General features: G+C 43.4%; 1 protein-coding gene across 1 annotated transcript in view; it reads right to left on the reverse strand.

The window, feature by feature from the left end:
* The window catches only part of LOC147350753 (liprin-alpha-1-like), a 56,128-nt gene that overhangs the window by 21,080 nt on the left and 10,286 nt on the right, over positions 1 to 24,762 (reverse strand). Inside the window, exons 2-7 of the mRNA XM_086362326.1 lie at positions 5,952 to 6,047; positions 5,317 to 5,481; positions 3,900 to 4,216; positions 3,671 to 3,869; positions 1,774 to 1,833; positions 270 to 274 (exon numbers count right to left, since the gene is read on the reverse strand). Coding sequence (XP_086218452.1) covers positions 270 to 274; positions 1,774 to 1,833; positions 3,671 to 3,869; positions 3,900 to 4,216; positions 5,317 to 5,481; positions 5,952 to 6,047 — 842 coding nt within the window. The remainder of the gene's footprint in view (positions 1 to 269; positions 275 to 1,773; positions 1,834 to 3,670; positions 3,870 to 3,899; positions 4,217 to 5,316; positions 5,482 to 5,951; positions 6,048 to 24,762) is intronic.

Genomic DNA, 24,762 nt, shown 5'->3' on the forward strand with positions numbered 1-24,762 from the left:
GGAGCTGAAGCGTCCTAGGGACACACAGAACTCGGGACAAAACTGGAGGGAAATTAACGTAGGGATGACGCAGAAGTGGGGCGTGCCTGACACTCAGGGAGCGCTCCCATCTCAGACTGGCAGCACGACCCCCATGTCTGCGCTCCTGTGTGGACTGAGCAGCACCGGCAGGGGCGCGGTGGGAGAGCAGGGGAACAGGCCCTCCCTGTGCCCGCCCCCCAGGGACCCAGAGCAGCACCTTGGAGAGCGAGGCCACCCTCTGCGCCTGCTCCGCCTCCACCTCGGGCAGCGTCTCTGCCCTCCGCAGTCTCTGCTGCAGCTTCTCTACCAGCTCCAGGCGCTCCTGCAACTGGCGGTTCTTATCCTCTGTCTACAAAGGGAGAGCAGAGGATCAACACAGGCCGAGAGGTGTAGCCACTGTCGCTTTAAGTAAGCTGAGACAAAACCTAAATGCACATGTCTAGTGGATTCATTCTGTTTCGGAAGCTCCCTCAGGGTATATATTCTCTCAGTGTTCCTGGGCTTGATCTCAGTGAGCAGAACACCTCCTGCCAGAGTATTTGCTTTTCCTAAACATTCCCCAAGGACATCTTAAAAAAAAAAAAAAAAGTTCTTCTATATTAAAGAAGATCTGTAGAATCTTATTCATTCTTATTGACAAGTTAAGGGAAGAAGGGTTCACTACAGACCCTTCTTAAAACGTCACCAGAATCATCATTTAGAGGGAACCCTACCGACCGCAGATGGCTACGGGCGTGTAAGCCAAAATATGGCTTTCATCTCCTCTGAAATACACACCTGATAAGAGCATGCCTGGTGAAATGCCAGTCAACTAGTATTTGTAAATGCACGATTATTCTTTTAACAGATCTTCTTACTCTGAAAAACTTTCAATGTAGAACATTTAGACAGATTCTTTTTTAAAAAAGAAAAAAATTAAACTATCTATAAGCTCAGGTTCCTGAGAGGTTAGCGTTTGCTTCTAAGCAGCTTTCTTACTTTTTCTGTGTGCGTATTCCTCTATGTACGTACACAAACAATATGCTATGCTTTAAAACCCGCAGAAAACAATAGCATATGGTACATAGTATTTTCTGATCTGCCTTTTACAGCCATTATTTTGTATATCGTGATGCTTTTAATTAGCATTCCCCATCATACTTTTCAATGGCTTTCTAGTATTTTATTTTTGGGGTGGGGACAATGATACACTTTGGCACGCACCAGACTGACTCACTTTGTTTTGGAGAAGCCAGATTTGGTTTTCCTGGTTAAGTCCTGATTATCTGAGACCACTCGGGAACAGGAGCGAGTAAGGCTCACCACACCACAGGAAGTACAAACCCTAATCAGACCGGAGCTCTAACCCTGCCTTTTGTCACAGTGACCCCAGTTCCCAACAGGCAGCCAGCTGCTGTGAAGTTCCCTGCTGCTCTCTACTGTTTCGGTAACAACTCTAACAAGCCAACAGATTCACCTTCAAGTAAAACAAAAGAGTCAGGAATGGAATTCCACAAAATGGTTAAACCAAGTCCCAAATAATTCAAACCTGTAAGTTGCAGTCACCCGCAATTTTTTAAAAATGTATTTCCTTCCAGTACAGCTGATTTACCATGATGTACATCCACACTTTTGAACACAGTATTTTAGGGTCATAAGAACTTTACACTGGGACTTGATTTCCAATGTGGGAGTCACATGAAAAGATCTTTACCTTCCTTCCTCAGTAATTCACTACTATAAAAGTCAGACACGGTTCATAAAAGCCATTACCTGTCGATGCCTAGAATCCTTATTTGCAATTTCATTTTCAAGTTTATTACTGATGTCGTCCTAAGTTTCAAATCAAACATAAAGTTAACGTCCTCAGAATAAAAGTCCTAGACACGGCAGTTTTCTCGGATGTGAGCAAAAATGCGCCTATCCCAAAGGTCACGATTGGCACCCATCTGTCTTAACGTTCTGTCCAGCCACTTGGTTTACCAAGCTTCTTTTCTACATCATAAACCCAAACAGCAAACGAAAAGTATACTAAACTACCCTGTTATTCCAAGAATTCCAGGAGGGAAGGTATCTGGCATGAAGTCAGGACCTCTGTCGGCTACACCATACAGGTGGGCTTGACCCAGAACAAGGAGGGACCTTCAACAGATCCAACGGGGAGCTCTGAGGCTCGTTTCCTCGAGTGAAAGTTGGAAAAGTCTCATGCAATTTCCTCAGAATTAAAGTAGAATATTAACGAGTGGAAACAGAAGTCAAATTGTACACAACTGGGAGCAGCCTTCTCAAGCCTAGTTCTTCAAAAGCAGAGTTACACCACATGGATGAAATGCTCAAACCAGGACCAGAACTTGCTGCTGGTGCAACTCCTGTCCGCCACTTCAAAATCCACTTCAGGTCCCTCCCTGGTCACTAAGTAACCAATGTGGGCAAAGTCCTAACTTTAAAAGTGAAAGGTCTTGAAAATGCGTTTTCTAGAATTCTATACATATTAAACTCTGCCACCTAATCTCCTGTTGCCAAAGAGTAGTGTGAATAGCTTATGCAAACCTGTGCAAATATTTCTGTTTTGAGTTCTCACACAGAATTACTCACACCAAGCTACTAAACAAGTACACCTGCTGTACCACATGTTGGAGGGGTTCTCTCTGAGACGGTCTCACGGGGGAGGGGTGGGCCGGGTGGGTGCTGTCTGTCTGTGCACAGAGGAGAGGCGAGGCTCACAGGAAGAGGCCTGAGTCCCCAGCACTCTCTGTTTTCACAGTGACCGCTAGGGAGTTTCTCATAAATCAGGACACCCGCAGACATGACCGCCAGAGACATCACGATTCCACATGGTTACACAGCTCGGGCCTGAGGATCTGAGGGTGAGCAAACACCACTCGACTTGTCTGACCGCCGGTATCACTGTCACACATCCCTTCAAGGAGCGGAACCTCAGAAAACTCGAGAAGATGGCCAGGCAAGCTGCCTCAGCAGAGCCCACACAGCATGCTCCCATCTCTCCGAGAGAACAGGCTCCACAGGTGTCACCAGACTCGCCTGAGTGAATCAGAAGCAAATTTCAGCATCATCAGGAACACATTCGACAGGCAGTTGCGGGGGGTGGGGGGCGGGGATGAACTGGGAGACTCGGGTTGACATATATACAGCACTGATACTACACATAAAGTCAACGAGTGAGGACCTAGTGTACAGCACAGGGAAGTCTGCTCAGTGCTCTGTGGTGAAGCAAATGGGCAGGAAATCTAAAAGAGAGACAGACACGTAAATAGATAGATAGATAGATAGATGACTGATTCACTTTGCTGTACAGCAGAAATTGACACAGCAGTGTAAAGCAACTATACGCCAATAAATGAATGAATGGATGAATGAATTTTTAAAAAAGGAACACAGTGGGCCCCCTAGAACTTGTGGAAATGAGGAGTCCACACCCAGGGTGCAGCACAGCGTCAGGGCTGCCCTCATGTTGGTCCACTGCCAACGGACCGCCTGGACCAGGCCTCTTCTACCCCAGAGACCTCGACGCGGAGGCAGGGAGGCAGCCAGTTGTGGTCTCTCCAGTGCTCTGCTCTTACTCACGCAGCCATCCCAAGGCTGAGATCCCCGGGAGAACAAGAAACCCACATTCCACCTCAGGACAACAGACACAGCTGCAGTCACTCACTTCGCGGATGTCCTGCTCAAGTTTTCTGTTCATGTTCTTGGACTTGAGGAGGTCCTTCCTGGCCGTGTCCAGGTCCTCCTCCAGATGTTTCACGTGGGCAGAGAGGGCTGCCAGGCGCTCCTCCATCTGGCTCTGCTCCCGCAACTGCCTCTCTATGATTTCCTGGAGCTCCATCTTCTTAACCATGTCTTCCTTGTGGCTTAGAGAGCCGTCGGAGGGTCTCTAAGGGGGAAAGGAAGCCTTACACAGCCTGGTTTTGGGAGGGAGGGAACACAGTACTTCCGGGCAATCTGTGAGGTCAAAACTGCCTTCTGCGCTCTGGGAGCTCACAGGACCCTCGTGGCCACTCAGACCTACATGGTGCATCGGTGAGAGGTCCCAACAGCCCCGCACAGACTGGATGGTAAGACGAGAACCAGACAGAGAGCGAGACCAAGGACTTGCCTTTCCATTGGCGCTTGGCATGTTTTCTTGCTCATGATGTACATGAAGCACCCTGTCCGTTAGTATCTTTTCCTGGTTATTCTCCTCTGAAAGAATCATCTGCTAAAACCAAAAAAATTGAATCAGAGTTAAGAAATAAGTAAAGACAGCAAAACTCCACCTGGAAAACTCAACTCTAAACTGAAAACACAACATAAAAAGAAAATACATGGTGATGCTATCCATCCCGAATACCACCAGGTGATTAGAGTCAGAATTTGTCTTCTACTGGACAAAGGGGTACTTAAGAGATCCTGCAACTCTGAGCCACAAGTCTAGTTTACTAGTCATTAAAATAACCCTGGTGGGCGGGTCCTCAATCAGAAAGATAAATAACATCTGATGCCCACCACTACAGCCTTCATTCTTTTTTAAAATGAAAGGATTCAAATGACAAACCCTTCACGGAAATTACACAAAGACTGATCAAACTTACCTCTTTATGTGTGGCACCTAATTCTTCTTCTAACAAACTACACCTTTCGAGTGCTACTCGTAATCACGCTCTCAACTCAAATAAAAGGGGCCGAGTCACTGTGTGTTGATGTGTGTATATACGTTAGTACACTTCTTAGTGTATACTCACCCTAATACATGGATACTGTCACAGAATACCTTGAATGTCTCTCATTGATCTTAACGTCAAGAGAATCTGCTTGTTAACAGCTTTAAATTCTAAGTTTGAGAGAACAAAATGTTCTCCTAAATTAATTATTACCCAGTTTTTAACTGCAAATTGATATACAGAATATAATAAATCTTGAGACATTCATGCCAACTAATACTTTTTAACTGGGGGCTTCCCAGGTGGCTCAGTGGTAAAGAATCCGCCTGCCAATGCACGAGGGCAGGTTCGATCCCTGGGTCAGGAAGATTCCCTGGAGTAGAAGATGGCCACCCACTCCAGTATTCATGACTGGGAAGCCCCATGAAGAGAGGAGCATGGTGGGCTACAGTCCACAGGGTTGCAAAGATTCGGACACGACTGAGCATGTATGCAGGCAACGCTTTTTAACCATATAAAACTCTGAATTCTTACAGAAAAAAAAAAGTATATACAAGAATTCAAGACGCTCAAAAGTCAACTAGTTACATAAATATGTGCATCATCCGCCTAACAAGGCAGCAAGTGTACAAATCCAGGACGGCCGGATGGCTGGTACCTTCTCGTCCAGGGCCTTGTGGTGTTCAAAGAGCCATTTCAGCGCCCTGAGCACCTCCACCTCACTCCTCATGCCGGCTGGGGACTGCGCCTGCCGCTTGCCTGCTGTCATCCCGACGGGTGGAATATGTCGCGAAACCAGGCACTCCAGGTGCTCCAGCAGCAGCTGCAGGGCAGGGCCAAAGGAACACCTTCAACCTCATGCTCGAACTCCGGGCCGATAACTCCTCTCAGCCTCACGCTATAGCCGGAAACATGCTAAGGCACGTCGGAATCCTGCCAGTTCAGTCGAAAGTTAGAGTGGACTTCCCCAGGGGTCCAGTAGTTAAGACTCCACACTTCTTCAAGGATCATGGGTTTTAACCCCTGGTCAGAGAACTAAGATCCCACACAAAGTGTAGCGTGGACAAAAATGTAAGTTAAGAGAACTCCCCCCTCATATGTACTAAAATTACATTAGCTCTCATCAGAAATTTGAAGCAAGGTATGAGAACCCAGAACTGATCCACCCTGGTCTGTTCAGTGGGAAGATGTGGAAAATGACTTGAAAATCAGACAATGTTTAAAGACAGCACACGGAGGCCAGCAGTGACCCCCGCAGGGCAAATGTCAACACGTGAGAATCCCCCTACTGACCCTCGTGTTGTTTCTTTCAGCTTTCAGCTGAGCGATTTCCTCTTTGGCTTTACAAAGCTGCTCCCTGTAGGTGTATCCTTCGGGAGTTGGAAATTCCTAGAAAACAGTTAAATGAGAAACTAAATGCAAACATAAATTGAAAAGAGAGCGAGACTGTGAAGACTGACCCTGTCAAGTCTCTCCAGGCTCCACACAAAGGATCTCCATGCCCCTCCAGAGAAGAGGGGTCCACTGACCCCAAGACCACACAGACCACCACAACTCAGAGTGGCCTTCAGCCTCCACCTCGACCTGGCAGGCACGTGGCAGGAGAGAACCTGGAATCCAAGCCTGCCTTCTCAAGACCCAGGGACATTTGAGAAACTTTCCAAAACGTAAACCTAACAACAAAGTGGATAAAGAGATTCTTAAACGACACACAGACCTGGAGCCACTGGGGAAAGTGAAGAAAAAAAAGAAGGTCTACAAGGCCACGAGGCTTTGGAGTGTTCCTCTGGGAAAAAGGCGGATGGCACCTCAAAGCCATCTGTTAGCCTGACTCCACAGAAGCCACCCAGTCATTCAATCAACCGGTTAAAATGTTAAATTTATGTTATATGTACTTTACCACAATTTGCGTGCATGCGGGGCCATCCACGTGGTGAACTTGCTCAAACTGAACCACACGGGGTCTTTCGTTCTTCTATTTTTCCTTGCAGAAATTAAAAAAATCCTGGGCTACGTATCCCCTACTACATACTGAGTGTTCAGCACCCAGAACAGTGCCCAGCACTTGTAAGAGGCATGCAGTAGACATGTGTAGCTATGAGGGTGTATGTCATACACGTAAGCAGTAGGTACCTGTCATTAAAATACTGGACACACTGGTGTGTGTTTTGTAACATGGGAGACATTAACGGGCTTAGCCGTTCTGCTTCAAGGACTGACTCTCTAGCTCGATCCTCATGCCCCAGAGATTCCTCCAGCCCGTATATCCTTTCTTTGCAAGAAGGGAGACATTAAGGGCCTTACCCTTTCTGCTTCAAGGACTGACTCTATAGCTCAGTCCATGTGCCCCAGTGACTTCTCCAGCCAGTGTTTCCCTTCTTGTGGGGCCCCCGCCCATCTTCCATGCAGCAACTGCACAACCTCTTACAAGGTAAACCTGCTGGGGTCGATCCTGCCCACTAAGGCCAGAATGCCCTGGCCGGCAGGGCCCACAACCATGCTAACAAAATGAAACACAACCCCAATGCTTCGCCGGGTGAGGGCCAATCTGACGGGCCCAGCCCCCGGCTGCTCTCACCTCAGGCCGCTCTGCTTCCAGGACGTGGGCCGAGGCCAAGTCCTTCCTAGTCTTCGCCTTTGCCTTTGGGTTGCAGCGCTGGAATAACGCCCAAAGGCGGGCCCTTCTGCAACCCATCCTCGCGGATAGGGGCAGCCCCCGACTCGGGGGCAACCGCTGTTTCACGGTAGGATACCTCGGCTACCGAGCTATCACCACCAATCTCACACTACGACCACCACTCTCACACACACTGCTCTCACACACCACTCTCACACACACCGTTCTCACACTATGACCACTGCTCTCACACTATGACCACCAAATGGCATGAAGGCTCCGCCTCCAGCACATCTCCCAGGAGCCCAGAACTGGAACCCACTCGGTCACAAGGGGCTCCGTGGCAACCGGGGGGCTGGGCTCAGGTCCACTGTCAAGGGTGCAGAGAGGGGGGAGGGGCTGCCAAAAAGTCAACAATTGAGTGCGCAGTGCAGGAGAAGGCAGGCTGTGCCCACAGCTCAGGCCCCCTGTCAAACACGACCCTGCAAGGTACTGGGTCACAGTCGAACCAACCAGTATAAACTCCTTCAGAAACCACCACCCCTGGGAATGAGCACGTCTTCTAAGTGGGCTTCTGCCCCCTCTACCCCCCAAACAAGCCTCCAGTGAGGCTACTGAAAGGGCAGCCCTGAACTCAAGGGCGTCCCCAGAACCCACTCAGCTGAGGAGGACTCACCACGCTAGCTGCCCCTCACTCTCACCCTGAGCTCAGTCCTCCCTGTCGGACTCCCTCACTCGAGCTCAGCAAGGGCTTGACCAACCTCACTCCAGGCACTTAAAATGAACCCACAGTGGGTACAGGGGTTCATTCAACCTGCTGTGAACTCGCCCTCTTTACTTCGACCCTCGGCTGCCAGACGACTCTGCCCCGTGGGGACTGCATGGTGGAGGTTCAGGGGTGTCCCTGCCTCGAGCCGCGACAGCCAGCACCTCCCAGACCCCGCCTGAGTCTCCCACCCCTCTCCTGGCTCCACTCCCACCCTCGCGGTTCTCCACTCGCCAGGGCACAGGCCACTTGCTCCTGGCTCAGCCCGGCCCTCTGCTGTCATTTGAGGACCTCGGTCCCCAGGGTGCTTTGGGTCCTATATCCACCCATCTCAGCAATTACACACTCTGGGAGAGACAGGGTACAGTTTGGGGTCCTGCCCGCAGTTCACCCTGAACACGTTCTCTTTTTTTAGCTTTATCTACTGGAGTTCTCTGAGATGTGTTCTTAAAACATCAACTGTTGCTTTCAAAAAGACTGTAAGGTCACTGTGCTCAACTTTACGAATAAAATCTTCATTTTCCACCTTAAAGTGAAACTGGAGGGAAGACTAAAAGCAGTCATTTTTTCAAACTGAAAAAGAAAACCCACATGTGACCATGTCACAGAATACAGGTCACATAACCCCTCCCTCCTCAGCCTTGGCCTCCACCACCAGCAGCCCGGCAATGCAAGGCCTGCCCTGGGCCGCCAGGGGCAAGGGCAGAGGGGAGACCGGCTCCTCTGTCTCCAGGCCGCGTGGGCCGCCTGCTCCACCTCCTTCCCAAGTTCACGTGGCACTGAAACAGCCCAGGCAAGCTGGGGACTCTGACCAGAAACTCAACCATGGGTACCAAGCAAGGACCCCTGGTTCTTGTTTTCCCTGGTATCAAATAAACTTGATCAAGACAATTATTGTGACTGTTACATGTGGCTTCAGATGACAGAAGACCCCCCCCCCCAGGGTGTCTCCACTTCCAGTGACAGACGCAAGCATCTTGTAGGTCAGCCTACCAAGAGCTAGAAAAGCTAAATAAGGTTTAAAAGAGGTCCTTAGGCAGCCACAATCCAAGATTTCAAACAAAAGCGAAGCTCAGTGAGGGAGCTGGAGACTGAGAGGGCCGCTCGTTCCCTCGGGGCATCTGAGCAAAGCTGACTCTGTGAAGAAAAGGAAGGGAAAAAGTCAAGCAGAGGGGGCTGGCTAACACAGCTCTGGAGGGTTCCTTGGGCTGTGGAGACAAAAAGTCAAGCGCAGGCCTGACGAGTCAGTCTGGATGTCAGAAAACGTACCCAACACTCTGCCCAAACCGGCTGAGCGCTGACTATCAGTCACCTCCTGGTGCTCAGGAGAGACGGTGGGCTTCAGGACCTGCCGAGAACGCGGGGCCCTGGGAGGCACCCCAGGCTTCCAGACACTGGAGACGCTGGAAAGCTCCTCCCTGGGGTCGGGGGGGAAGGTGGGTGAAGGCTGCTGAGACTGAGCTTAAAAGGACCCCCAAGCCTCAAGTCCCTCAGGCCCTGAGTGAACAGACAGCTCTGTCCCCACTGGAGGTCTGCGTCAGAGGAAACTCTGGAGAAAGCAGCATCACTCAGAACCTCTAGGGTTTTCCAAACATAATGTCCAACATGCAACCAAACAAGCAAAAGAGGGTGTAACAACAAACAGGACCAAGAGAAAAAGAACTGAACCAGATCCAGAGGTATGAGATATATATCAGCGTATCAGAGGTATGCTAGAGGTATCAGATGCAAATGTCACCTGTTCAAAAATATACTTGACAAAAGGAAAAATTTCTGAGAATCAAAACCAATCTAGAACTTTACAATAACAGTGACTGAATTTAAGAACTCAGTCTCTGGGCTTAACATCAGATTGGACGTAGCTGAAGAGACGATCAGTGAACTGAAGGATGGATCGGTTACAATATATATATAAGAGGGAAAAGGGATAGAATGTACTGAAGGAATCTGTTGTTAAACTATGTTGTTAAAAACTATAAATGGGGACCCTCGTGGTGGAGAAAAGACAGAAAGGGGAATAAGAAATGCCTCCAGGGGTTGAAACTAAAGAGCCTCTTAGTGAAAGTGAAAGTGAAAGTGAAAGGGGAGAGTGAAAAAGCTGGCATAAAACTCAACATTCAAAAAATGAAGATCATAGCATCCAGCCCCATCACTTCATGGCAAATAAATGGGGAAACAGTGGAAACAGTGACACACTTTATTTTCTTGGGCTCCGAAATTACTGCAGATAGTGAAATTAAAAGATGCTTGCTCCTCGGAAGGAAACCTATGACAAATCTAGACAGCATATTAAAAAGCAGAGACATTACTCTGCCAAACAAAGGTTCATCTAGTCAAAGCTATGGTTTTTCCAGTAGTCATGTATGGATGTGAGAGTTGGCCCATGAAGAAGGCTGAATGCCAAAGAATCAATGCTTCTGAACTGGGGAGTCAGAGAAGACTCTTGAAAGCCCCATGGACTACTAGGAGATCCAATCAGTCAGTCAATCCTAATGCAAATCAGTCCTGAATATTCACTGGAAAGACTGATGCTGAAGCTCCAATACTTTGGCCACCTGATGCAAAGAGCTGACTCATTGGAAAAGAACCTGATGATGGGAAAGACTGAAGGCAGGAGGAGAAGGGGACGACAGAGGATGAGCTGGTTGGATGGCATCACCGACTCGATGGACATGAGCTTGAGCAAGCTCCAGGAGTTGGTGATGGACAGGGAAGCCTGGCGTGCTGCAGCCCATGGGGTTGCAACGGGTCAGACACGGAGCGACTGAACTGACTGACAGGGACAGTGGTAAGAGTTGGTTCAAGAATCAGACCATTGAGTCAAAAATGAAAACCACACATTGGTTTCAGCAGCTCTGTGGGTGCCTAAGGCAAGAAGCAAATGTTCAAGCACTCAGAGGAAAAAGGGTGTGGCTTTAAACGGCACAACAACACTGAGAGCTGACCTTCCAAGAACAAGGAAGTCAGAAGATAATGGACTGGCATCTGTAAAATGCTGAAAAACAAATAACCACCAACCTGGAATTCTACATCCAACAAAAACTCTCTTCGAAAGTGAAAGCAAAATAGAGACTTTGAGGGCAAATGGAAATGAGACAACTCATCACCCACACACATGAACTAAAAAAAAATATTAAGGCAGTGCTTTGGGAAAAAGAAAAGTAGTCTCTGATGGAAATATAAAAAACAAGTAAAGACCAACAATGAGGTAACTGTGAGGGTAAATACTAACTCTACAAAACAATGATGTTAATGCCAAAAATATATCTAACCGTTTAAAGTGTGACAGTGACAAGGAGGAAACAGTCGTGTCAGGGAGGCAGTAAGAGTACTAAGTTAGACTTGAATGTAAAACACACGCTGTGTCTGCAAATGTACACCCAACAACCTGACAGAGGAGCACAGAACTAGAGAAACACTTCATACTTCTAAAAGAAGGCAAGAGCAAAGAACACAGACTAGGTGGGACAAACAGAAATCACACAGCAACATGGTGTCTACACACTGAAATATCAACATTATAAACAGAGCCAATACTCAAACTGATTCCAGTGAAAACTATACACTATTCAGAGGTACATGTTAAGATGGAAGGTCTTTTAGACAGGTGAAGGTAAAAGATACCCAAGCTAACACGGACAGAAAACTGACGTGGCAACATCACTGTCAAATAGTGTCTAAAGAAAGAAGCATTACTAGCAATAAAAAAGAACATCTCATACTGATACAAGTTCAGTCTAGCAAGAAGATGAGGATTCTAAACTTGAATGTACCTAATAACATAACCTCAAAATATCAATACATAAAAACTGACAGAAATAGAAAAGGAGTAACAGCCGAGTTCATAATCCCAGTGGGAGACGTTAAAGACACATCTCTCCTGGAACTGGGCTCCCTGGTACGTAGTCACCTGCAACCATGAAGTACCTGAAATGTGGCTGGCTCTACAATGAGATGCGCTGCAAGCCTGAAACACATGCTGGATTTTAAAGACTTAGCATGAAAAAAAGAACGTGAACTATTGCATTAGGTTTTATCATGTTGATTACACACTGAAATGACAATATTTGGGGTGTGTTAAAATAAAATATATTACAGGTAATTTCACCTACTTCTGCTTTTACTCAACGTGGCTACTGGAATCTGAATTACATGAGTGACAAACCTGATGTAACTGATACACACGGAACACTGCATTCCCACTGATACATATTATTTTCAAGAGCCCAATGAACATATAACAAAAAGAACATGTACTGGGCTATTAGGAAAGCTCGAATTATTTCAAAAGACTGAAATAATGCAGAGTATACTTAGGGACTGCAATGGGCTGACAGTTTATGGGCCCTCAAACTTCACCCCGCACGTGGTGATGATCCTAGGAGGCAGGCACTCTGGGAGGGGTCAGGCCAGGAAGGAATGGGCTCCCGTGCTGCGAGGACAGGGAGAAGCAGCAGGCAGTCTAGGAACCAGGAAACATGACTCACCAGACGTGGCACCTGCTGATGATCTTGGGACTCCCCAGCCTCCAGGACTACAAGGAACAACTTTCTGTTGTTTATCAGCTAGTCTACGGGATTTACAACAGTAGCCCAAAAAGACAGGGCTCTTTGATAGTGAAAAAGACAGGGATCTTTGATAGTGAAGGACAGGGAAGCCTGGCGTGCTGCAGTTCATGGGTCACAAAGAGTCGGACACGACTTAACGAATGACCACCACCACCACCAGTTGATCTGAGTTAAGACTAAAACGGAACTCATGGCTTAGGCTATTTAGTCTGTTTCACACAGGCCAAAATGACTCGTATATTTTAAAGTATTTATCCAAAAGTGCCCCTTGATAGCATTTTACAGCCTGTACATAATAGGATGAATACTTTTAAAATAAATTTAATAGTCTATACTTCTAAAATATAATATTTCAAAATATTTTCCTATAAGAGACTTTGAATATTTTTTCAGTAACTCTCCCTCTTTCCCTCTATGACAGGCACTGAACAATGTTGAGGAAAAATCAGTTTGGTGCTAGGAAGTCACAGGCAGGATACTTACCAACTTTAAAGATTAGTAGCAGAAAAAAAAAAAAAAGATTAGTAGTATATACTATATATTCATAGAGAATTACTTGCTGTCATTAATGTTGGAAGAGCAACACATTCCCATTTCCTTATGGTCCTTTCATAAACAATGCTTCTCTAGTTTGTCTTTTAAACACATAAACAGTGTTTCTCTAGTTCTGTGCTCCTCTGTCAGGTCCTTCTGTTATTGTCTGGTGAAGGGGAAACACTGTTATCAGAAAATGAAACTAAAATTATAAGTTAGATATGATGTTATTGTTCTATTTTTGTATGTTTCTGAATCAAGATTAGATAAACAACAGATGGGCTGCCTTCTGTGGCTGAAAATAGAAATAATGGGTTGTTTGTTTTCTACACAAATAATTTTTGTTTTAATTCTACAAATGGCTCTAAGGTGAACTTGACGGTCTTGGCTAAGCTGCTTCTATTACGGTAACACATTTCTCTTATTGAAACACAGGTTCTAGTATCAATATTCCTTGGGACATAGATAATTGGATTAGATGGATGAAAGAGAAAAAAATGAAGGGGGAAACTTTAGGAAAGGAAACATGTTCTTTTGAAAATCAATGTTTAAACGACAAAATGATGATTCTAATACAGAATATAAGAACAATTCTTTTTTAAACCTCAGGAATTATGTACTTGCCACAACAGAATAATGAAATTTTTCTTTGTGTATGGCATTCTAGTACGAGGCTTAACTTTATTTTCTCATTGAATCTTCACAGCCACCTATGAGGTAGATATTACTGTATTTAACATATTATTCCCTATATTTCCATGAGGAAACTGAGACTCAAAGTGTTACAGATGGGACTGTAAACCCCATGTTCTTAATAAATATGTTACATGTGAATGGCTTTCTAGAAATATCAACAAACTTTGAAATGTGTAACTCTTTCATAAAATGCTTTGAGCGTCTTAGAAGCCCCTAAATAAATAGGAAGATGTGGGAAAACAGAAATGAATATTCTCTGTAAAAACAAAAAATAATGCCCGAAGAGACATATAAAATACAAAATAATTATGTGTAATAATAAAATGATAAAGCAGGAGTCAGAGGAACACTAATGGGAGAGTGATCCAAGTTATTATTTGTATTAGAATACTGTAAGTCAAGAGTACAAATCATAATTTCTGGGGTAAGCAATAAAAGAATGCACAACTAACTAGGTAATCAGAGAGAGAAATACAATAATACAAAAGAAGTCAAGACAGGAGACAGAACAAGAAAAACAGTTTGGAAAAACTGAAATCGAATAATAAGATGGCAGATATTAACCCAAGTACATCACCAATTGCATTATATATAAATGAACTATCGACTACATAAGAGAGTAAGATTGCTGGACTAGGTACAAAAAAAATTTGCTGATAGGAATGTAAAATGAGGCAACCACTATGGAGAACAGTCTGGTGACTATTCAAGCAGTTAAACATAAAACTGCCACGTGATCCAGAATTCCACTCCTAGGAATATACCCCAAATAATTTTAAATCATGTCTAAGCAAAAATAATCCTGCTTATTTAACTTCTATGCAGAGTACATCATGTGAAATGCCAGACTGGACAAACACAAGCCGGAATCAAGATTGCTGGGAGAAATATCAATAACCTCAGATGTGCAGGTGACACGACCCTTACGGCAGAAAGCAAAGAAGGACCAAAGAGCCTCTGCATGAAAAGTGAAAGAGGAGAGTGAAAAAGTGGGCTTACAACTCAACATTCAGAAAACTAAGATCACAGCATCCAGTCCCATCACTTCATGGCAAATAGACAGGAAAACAATGGAAACAGTGACAGACTATTTTGGGGGCCTCCAAAATCACTGCAGATGCTGACTGCATCCATGATATTAAAAGACACTTGCTCCTTGGAAGAAAAGTTATGGTCATCTTAGACGGCATATTAAAAAGCAGAGACATTACTTACCAACAAAGGTCCGTCTCATCAAAGCTGTAGTTTTTCCAGTAGTCATGTATGGATGTGAGAATTGAACTATAAAGAAAGCTGAGTGCCAAAGAATTGAGGCTTTTGAACTGTGGTGTTGAAGAAGACTCTTGAGAGTCCCTTCGACGGCAAGGAGATCAAACCACTCTATCATAAAGGAAATCAGTCCTGAATATTCATTGGAAGGACTGATGCTGAAGCTGAAACTCCAATACTGTGGCCAACTGATGGGAAAAACTGATTCACTGGGAAAGACCTTGATGCTGGGAAAGACTGAAGATGGGACGAGAAGGGGATGACAGAGGATGAGATGGTTGGATGGCATCACCGACTAAATGGACAGAAGTTTGAGCAAGCTCTGGCAGTTGGTGATGGACAGGGAGGCCTGGCATGCTACAGTCCATGGGGTCGTAGAGAGTTGGACACGGCTGAGCAACTGACCTGAACTGAAGCAAAAATGTGCATATGAATGTTCATAACAGAGCAGTGTTATTCATAATAACCATAAAGAGCAAAATAAAGCAAAAGCAAGCAAAGGAAAGGAAATAACAAAGAAGAGAAGTCAATGACACTGAAATCAGAAAACCAGTTTTTTTTTAAAAAATCACACAACCCAAGAGCTGGTTCTTTGAAAACTTTAGTACAATTGATAAGGTTCTAGTACAAATGATTTAAGACAGAGAAACACAACTTTACCAATATCAAGAATGAAAAAGAGGGTATCACTAGAGACCGTACTGACATTAAAAATATAATAAGGAAGGACTTCCCTAGTGGCCCAGTGGTTAAGAATCTGTCTGCCAATGCAGGGGACATGGGTTCAATCCCTGGTCCAGGAAATTCCCTCATACTTCAGAGTGACATGCCCATGTGCCACAACTACTGAAGCCCACACACTCTGCAGCCCAGGCTCTGCAACAAGAGAAGCCACCACAATGAAAAGCCTAAAACAAAGAGTAGCCCCCACACTCTGCAACTAGGGAAAGACTGCATACAGCAATGAAAACCCAGCACAACCAAAACTAACTTTCACTTTCCAATAAAAATGTTAAAAATACCTAAGTAATATTACAAACAACTCTATGCATATAAACCAGACAATTTAGATGAAGTAGACCAATTCCTCAGACTGCCAAAACTCACCCAAGATGAAACTGATAATATGAACAGTCCTGTAATGATTCAACAAATTGAATTTGTAGTTTAAAATCTCCTGAACAAAGATGTTCAGGCCTGATGCTTTCATTGGTAAAATCTAACAATTTTAAAGGGATACCAATTCTACACAATCTCTTCCAGAAAACAGCAGAGAACTAATCCAAACCAATTCTATGAAGTCCGGATTACTTAATATTCAGTTCAGTTTAGTTGCTCAGTCGTGTCCAACTCTTTGAGACCCCGTGGATTGCAGCAAGCCCGGTATCCCTGTCCATCAGCAACTCCCAGAGTTTACTCAAACTCATGTCTATTGAGTTGCTGATGCCATCCAACTGTCTCATCCTCTGTGGTCCCCATCTCCTCCTGCCCCCCAATCCCTCCCAGCATCAGAGTCTTTTCAAATGAGTCAACTCTTCGCATGAGGTGGCCAAAGTATTGGAGTTACAGCTTTAGCATCATTCCTTCCAAAGAACACCCAGGACTGATCTCCTTTAGAATGGACTGGTTGCATCTCCTTGCAGTCCAAGGGACTCTCAAGAGTCTTCTCCAACAGCACAGTTCAAAAGCATCAATTCTTTGGCGCTCCAAAAATCAAGACACTGTGGTATTGGTGGTGAAATAGGCACAAAGATCAACAAGACAGAATAGACAACCCAAATATAAATCTATACAAGGACAGATAACTGATTTTTAAGGAAGAAGCAAAAGCAGTTCAATGGTGGAAGGATAGATAGCCTTCCCAACAAATGGTGCTTAAGCTATTGGATATTCACAGGCAAAAAAGTGAAACTCACTTGATACAAATTAACTCAAAATTGATCATAGATTTAAATGTGAGACACATAAAGCTATAAAACTTCAGAGAATTTGCAGACCCACTGAAGAATTCTTAGAAACGACACCAAAAATGCAGTCCCTAAAAGGAAAAAAACTTGGTAAACTGGACTTTGTTAAAATTTAAGACTTCTAGTCTCCTAGACTTTGTTAAAAGGCTGAAAAAGTAAGCTACAGACTAGAATAAACTATTTACAAACTATATTTCCAACAAAGGATTTGTATCTAGAATCTATAAAGAACTCTCAAAGCTCAAAAGTAAAAAGCAATTCAACTGAAAATGAACAATAGACATGAACAGACATTTTATCAAAGAAGATACATGAATGGCACATGAAGATGTTCAATATTATTAGTCATAAGGGAAATGCAAATTGAAATCATGTAAGATATCACATCATCTGAGAAAAGCTGAATAAAAAACAGTGAAAATACCAAACGGTGGTAAGAATGCTGAGAACATACGTCTCTCATACACTGCTGGTAGAATGTAAAATGGTAGAACTTCTATGGAAAATAGCTGAGTAGTTTCTTAAAAATTCAAATACATGCTTATCCTGCAACCCAGCAATCACACTCCTGGGCATTTATTTACATGAAAGGAAAATTTACGTCTGCACAGAAACCTGTACATGAATGTTCAGAGCGGCTTTACTTGCAATAGCAAAAAGCTGGAAACAACTCAGTATCCTTCAGTGGACGATTAAACAAACTGCAGAACATCTCTGTAACGGAATACTTCTCAGCAATTAAAAACAGTCACTACTGGTACATGAAGCAACTTGGATGGGTCTCAAGGTATTATGCTAAACGAAAAAAGTCAATCTCAAAAGATTATACACTGTATGAATCTATTTATATAACATTCTTGACAAAATTGTAGGGACAGAGAACAAATTAGTGGTTGCCTGGGAACAGGAAAGAGTGGTAGGGAGAAAGGAAGCACAAGAAAGATGTGGTGATAAAAACAGTTCTGTATCATTTGGGGGTTTTGTTTTCTTTTTGCCACACTGGGGGTCTTGTGGGATCTCGGTTCCCCAACCAGGGATCTGAACTCGTGCCCCCTGCAGTGGAAGCACAGAATCCTAACCACTGGATTGCCAGGGAATTTCCACAGTATCTTAACCAGAGTGATGGCTCCATGAACTTATACATGTGATACAAATGCAAAGACAATAAAAATACATGGACATGTGCATATACAGACACAAAAATGAGTACATGTAAAAACGGGTGAAATATGATAACGGGCTAAAGAGTATACCTATGATAACTTTCCTTTTTTTTTTTTTTAGATCACCTGTGCCTTTAAAACTTTTTATTTATTTATTTGGCTGTGCTGGGTCTTCACTGCTGAGTGCAGGCTTTCTCTAGCTGCAGTGAGTGGGGGCTACTCTCTAGTTGCAGTGTGCGGGCTTCTCATTGCAGCAGCTTCTCTTGTTGCAGAACACAGACTCTAGGGAATAGAGGCTTCAGTAGTTGTGGTACCTGGGCTCAGCTGTCCCGAAGCATGTGGGATCTTCCTGGATCAGGGATCAAACTGGTGCCCCCAGTATCAAACTGGCAGGAGGATTCTTAACCACTTGACCACTAGGGAAGTCCAAGGTCCCAGTTTCGATACTAATGGCTACATAAGATAGCAAAGGCACAGTTCCCCAGCCCCCCGCCCCCAGTGAAACTAGCTACAGTATATAGAATTTCTACACTCCTTTAATTTCCTGAGCTGCTGCTGTTGCTAAGTTGCTTCAGTCGTGTCCAACCCTGTGCGACCCCATAGATGGCAGCTCACCAGACTCCCCTGTCCCTGGGATTCTCCAGGCAAGAACACTGGAGTGGGTTGCCATTTCCTTCTCCAATGCATGAAAGTGAAAAGTGAAAGTGAAGTCGCTCAGTCGTGTCTGACTCTTGGCCAGCCCATGGCCTGCAGCCTACCAGGCTCCTCCATCCATGGGATTTTCCAGGCAAGAGTACTGGAGTGGGTTGCCATTGCCTTCTCCCTGTGAGTCTATAACTATTTCCAAGTTCAGGGATTCCCTGGTGGTCCAGTGGTTAAGAATCCACCTTGTAATGCAAGGGACACCAGTTCAATCCCTGGTCTGGGAAGATCCCACATGCCACAGGGCAACTGAGCCAGTGGGCCACAACTTGTGAGCCCGAGCTCTGGAGCCTGCAAGTTGCAACTATTAAGCCCACGCTCCATGACTACTGAAGCCTATGCACTTTCGAGCCTGTGCCCTGAAACGAGAGAAGCCCCTGCAACGGAGAAGCTCTTAAACCACAACTAGAGAAAGACTGTGCACAGCAACAAAGACCCAGTGCCACCAAAAAAAAAAAAAAAAATTTCAAAGCTTAAAAATGCATTATATTCACATGCTGATGTATGTATAGACATCATACATACAAGCATATGTATGCCTTAAGTAAGTCTCAAACTTGCTTAGTCCTCAACTATACAATACCAACTAATCTGATATTGATATGTTACCATGTTAGTAAAACCTGCATTTGTGAGCCCCATCATGAATTATAAAACTGACTTGAATCACCATTTTGTGCTGTTTGCACTGAGTATAAGGCTTTAAGTGTATGCTTCTGTCACTCACTAGCTCTAAGTATCTTGTGCTGTGGCTCAGCTAGCATTGATGGACACTCACTACAGGCTGGGCAGTGCTGTAAGTGCTTCACACACCTAACTTAATCTTCTCAACAATCCCATAAGGCAGGTACTATCATTAGTCATACCATTTGATAATAAATGTGAAGAAAAGAAGACACAGAAAGCTAAGTAGCTCGCCAAAGATCACAGAGCTACAAAGACAGTCCCAAGAGTTCAACCTTGGCATTCTTGTCCAGAGCCCTTGAGCTTATTAACCAGTTTGTTCTCTGTAACCTCTCTAAATTTCAGCTTTTCCTCTATAAAATGGTGTTAATATATACAGAAGTATTAAGGAGATCAAACCAGTCCAGTCAATCCTAAAGGGAATCAACCCTGAATATTCACTGCAAGGACTGATGCTGAAGCTCCAATACTTTGGCCACCTGATGTGAAGAGCCGACTCACTAGAAAAGACCCTGATGCTGGGAAAGACTGAGGGCAGGAGGACAAGGAGATGACAGAGGATGAGATGACTGGATGGCATCACAGACTCAATGGAGATGAGTTTGAGCAAATTCCGGGAGATGGTGAAGGACAGGGAAGCCTGGCATGCTGCAGTCCATGGGGTTGCAAAGAGTAGGACACAACTTAGCGACCGAACAACAACAACATATACAAATACGAATATATAAAATAGGATACAGCTCCTAGTAAATGACAGCTTAAAAACAGATTAGGAAAGAGTTACAAATTAATAAAGCTGCAGAAGGCCTATTTGATGGGCACCAGGAACCCTGCTCAATTCCCTGTGCGCAATCAACTACCAAGTGAAAAAGTCAATTGTCAACTGGAATGGTGTTTTTAAGAAGCAAAATAAAACATGCATTAAAATCTAAATCCCAATTCTGGGTGAAAGAAACCAGACATAAAAAAGTACATTCATATAAAACTCTAGAAAATGAACACACTAATCCACAGTGACAGAAAGCAGATCAGTGGCTGTTTCTGCAGGGAGTCAACTCAGAGGGGTGGACTACAACGGGCACAGGGAAGCTTTTGCAGCGTAGTAGTGTCAGTTGCCTGGAGAATCCCAGGGACGGGGAAGCCTGGTGGGCTGCCGTCGATGGGGTTGCACAGAGTCGGACATGACTCAAGCGACCTAGCAGCAGCAGCAGCAGTGTTAGTCGCTCAGTAGTGTTGGACTCTGTGCGACCCCACGGACTGTGGCCCACCAGGCTCCTCTGTCCATGGGATTCTCCACGCAACAATACTGGAGTGGATTGCCATTCCCTTCTCCAGAGGATCTTCCCAATCCAGGAATCGAACCTGGGTCTCCTGCATTGCAGGCAGATTCTTTAGTGTCTGAGCCACAGGGAAGATCCCTAGGAAGCTTTTGAGGTGATGGAAATGTATGCTATCTTGATAGTGATGATGGTTTCACAGATATATACTTCTGTCAAAACTCAAGCTGAACACTGTTCAATGGGTACAGTTAACTGTATACAAATCATACCTCAATACAATTATGTCAAAACAAAAAACATTAATATTTTTCAAATAAGCAAACTGCCCTGATTAGAACTCTTCACAATTTTTAACTTCATCAAAGTAAAAATTAAATGTTAGCCAGCATACTGCCAAGTTGAGAATATATATAAGGAACACAGACTATCAAAGCTCTATAAAGGAGGAGAAAAGACTCTTCAGCTGATAAAGTTTTTAGAAGATTCTTACTGAGTACTCCCCTAAGCAGCAGCACTTCTATTCACTAAATTAAGACCAGGGTATATGAAGTTTACAAACTCAAAAATAACTTTCTAATATTAAATTTCTGGTTCCTTCAACAAAGGTGCAAGACAGGGAACCTTCTAATTTTTGTTCAAATTCAAATCAACCAAGCCTTTGTGCTCCTATTCTCTTTCTTCTTTGAAATTTCCATTCCTGTTACCATAGGAACCTGCTAGCTGACAAGCCTTCAAGCATAGCAACAGCCCAAGCTTAGCAAGGAGTGTGAAAGGGGAACAGAGTCAAAGACCAAAATTTGACTCGTGAGATTCAGAATTCCAATCTCTGTCACTCTACAAAGGGTCTGAGAACCACAGAAACTGTATCCTACTGGGTTTGGGAATATTATGACTAAATTTACTAAATGTGAAATCAAATGTGGAATGGCCTTGAAAATTCAAAAATGGTATTCATTCTATTTTAGATCCAAATTAGAGTAAGAAATTCTTTTAAACAATTTTTTAGAATAATTTTAAGTGACGTAAAATAAGACCTTTGAAAACGTTTTTGTAAGAATAAAATTCTAAAGAGAAAAGGTCTAAAACTTTAAGAATTACTTTATATAGAATATATAAAAAATTCTGTTTGTAAAATACCTTTAGTCCCATAGATTTGCTTTTCTTTTACAAATTTATTTTGTTAATGTCTTATGACAGCATATTAAATACCTTCCAATATTAGTTCAGTGAGCTAGTTTGCAGAAATATGACTTTATCACAGGAGTATATTTATCTTAAGTCAAAGGGGAGCTCCTGGAGCAGCCCATAAAATCTGACTTTTCTTCAGGAAGTACTTTTAACATTTCAAGTATCATGAATGGTTGTGAATTATAGTCTGACTCAAAAGATAAAACTTTACAAACCAAATTCATCACAATTAATACTTTACAATAAGCATTTTAAGGCATTCTTTTAAAGTGATCTAAAATGCAAGATAATCAATTAAAATTTTAAAAGCTTATTTTTTCTTCAAGTCAGAAATCACTAAATGCAATTAATTCTCCACTACTTGTGTATTTTCCACACTTTTCGATTCAGAAATTTCCTAATTCCTGGCTGCTTTCCCTATCACACAATAGGCTCTTCAATCCACTTCACCAGGCTGTTGTTTGCTTAGGGAAAGCCACCGTAATAATACTAACCCAAACAGAAGACAATAAGTCAGTCTGCTGGATAATGCACGTATCCTAAAAATATAAGCCATGAGTTTAAAGAATAAATACAATCAAAGAAATTTCATTTCCTCAAATGCCTATCCACAAAATGTTAATCACGGGTACAAAGAGGTATTAAATTATAGTATCCTCTTAAAAACAAAACAACAGAAAACTCTGTCTTTCAAGGTCAATTCAAACATCATCTGCAACTGATCCTTTCCACACATGATCCTTTTCTTTCTCTTTGAATCCTCTCAGCACTATATGCCTATTTATGGCATTTACCAAGTTCTTCCTTAAGTTTCAGTCATTCAGATAAAAACATATTTAATAAAAGTTACTAAGTCTTAGACACTGCAACTGGGAGCTAGACAAAAAAGGACAGCTGGGATTTTTAAAAATAAAGTTTCTGCACTAATTTTACTATTTTAAAAATACAATGTGTTTCTTACAAAAAAAAAAAAACCAGAAAACACAAACATTAAATGAAAAACACAGAAAACACAATAAACTGTGCTAATTCAAGAACAATCAGTGTTGGTCTTGACAAAAATCTTTCCAGATCACTTACACTACATGAACATGAATACACTTCCTTTCTTCAACAAAAACAGGATGATACCATATATAGTATTTTACTATCTCTTCCTATTTTTTTCCTATTAATTAATGTATCAGATTTGGCTTCCCTGGTGGCTGAGTAGTAAAGAATCCACCTGCCAAGCAGGAGACTCTGGTTCAATCCCTGGCTCAGGGAGATTCCCTGGAGGAGGAAATGGCAAAGCCACTCCAGCATTCTTGCCTGGGAAATCCCACTGACAGAGAAGCCTGGAGGGATCCATCAAGTATAACCATTAGAATTTGACAGGCAAAGATGGAGATGAGATGATTATTTAGGCAGAAAGAGAATGAGAGGTCTAGAGATAAGAAAGCGGGTTTGTTTTAGTCCTTTACTTTACTATACTACTTACAAGTGTAAACACATACTGTTGAAAGCTTCAAGTCACTTTGACCTTTCCCTGCTCCAAAAAAAAAAAAAGGGCCAAGTAAAACACTGGTGTTCACAGAAAAGTGGTATCTCTGGTACTCCTGTCAGGACTACCATTACTAACCCCAACAAACTCACAGCTACTTACAATTCCAGGAGATCATGTGCTTGGGTACAGCTCTACAACCTCTACACGACTACCACCACCTCTTCTGGAATTCACAGTTTATGAAGTTCATTAACTCACTCAAACATTTATTTAGCAGTTACCTATGACTGGTTCCAAATAGGAAAAGGAGTTCGTCAAGGCTGTTTATTGTCACCCGGTTTATTTAACTTCTATGCAGAGTACATCATGAGAAACGCTGGCCTGGAAGACACACAAGCTGGACTCAAGATTGCCGGGAGAAATATCAATAACCTCAGATATGCAGATGACACCACCCTTATGGCAGAAAGTGAAGAGGAACTAAAAAGCCTCTTGATGAGAGTGAAAGAGGAGAGTGAAAAAGTTGGCTTAAAGCTCAACATTCAGAAAACGAAGATCATGGCATCCGGTCCCAACACTTCATGGCAGAGAGATGGGGAAACAGTGTCAGACTTTATTTTTCTGGGCTCCAAAATCACTGCAGATGATGACTGCAGCCATGAAATTAAAAGACACTTACTCCTTGGAAGGAAAGTTATGACCAACCTAGATAGCATATTCAAAAGCAGAGACATTACTTTACCAACAAAGGTTCGTCCAGTCAAGGCTATGGTTTTTCCTGTGGTCATGTATGGATGTGAGAGTTGGACTGTGAAGAAAGCTGAGCGCTGAAGAATTGATGCTTTTGAACTGTGGTGTTGGAGAAGATTCTTCAGAGTCCCTTGGACTACAAGGAGATCCAACCAGTCCATTCTAAAGGAGATCAGCCCTGGGATTTCATTTTTTTTTTTTTTTTTTAGCACAGAAAGAGTTTTTTTTTTTTTAATTCCCAAAATCATTTACTTTGTTGCAAGTATAGGAGTCGATGCACATTTTGCCATTTAAGAGGAAAGAATGTGTGGATATCTGAGGGAACATATTTGTGGCTTGTTTCCATGATATCTCAGAACTCCCTACCCTGCCTGCCTAAAGATCAGCCCTGGGATTTCTTTGGAAGGAATGATGCTAAAGCTGAAACTCCAGTA

Source organism: Bos grunniens, chromosome 20, assembly GCF_055505025.1.
Source record: "Bos grunniens cultivar Pamir isolate PY7600 chromosome 20, Bosgru_T2T1.0, whole genome shotgun sequence".
NCBI classification, from domain to species: Eukaryota; Metazoa; Chordata; class Mammalia; order Artiodactyla; family Bovidae; genus Bos; species Bos grunniens.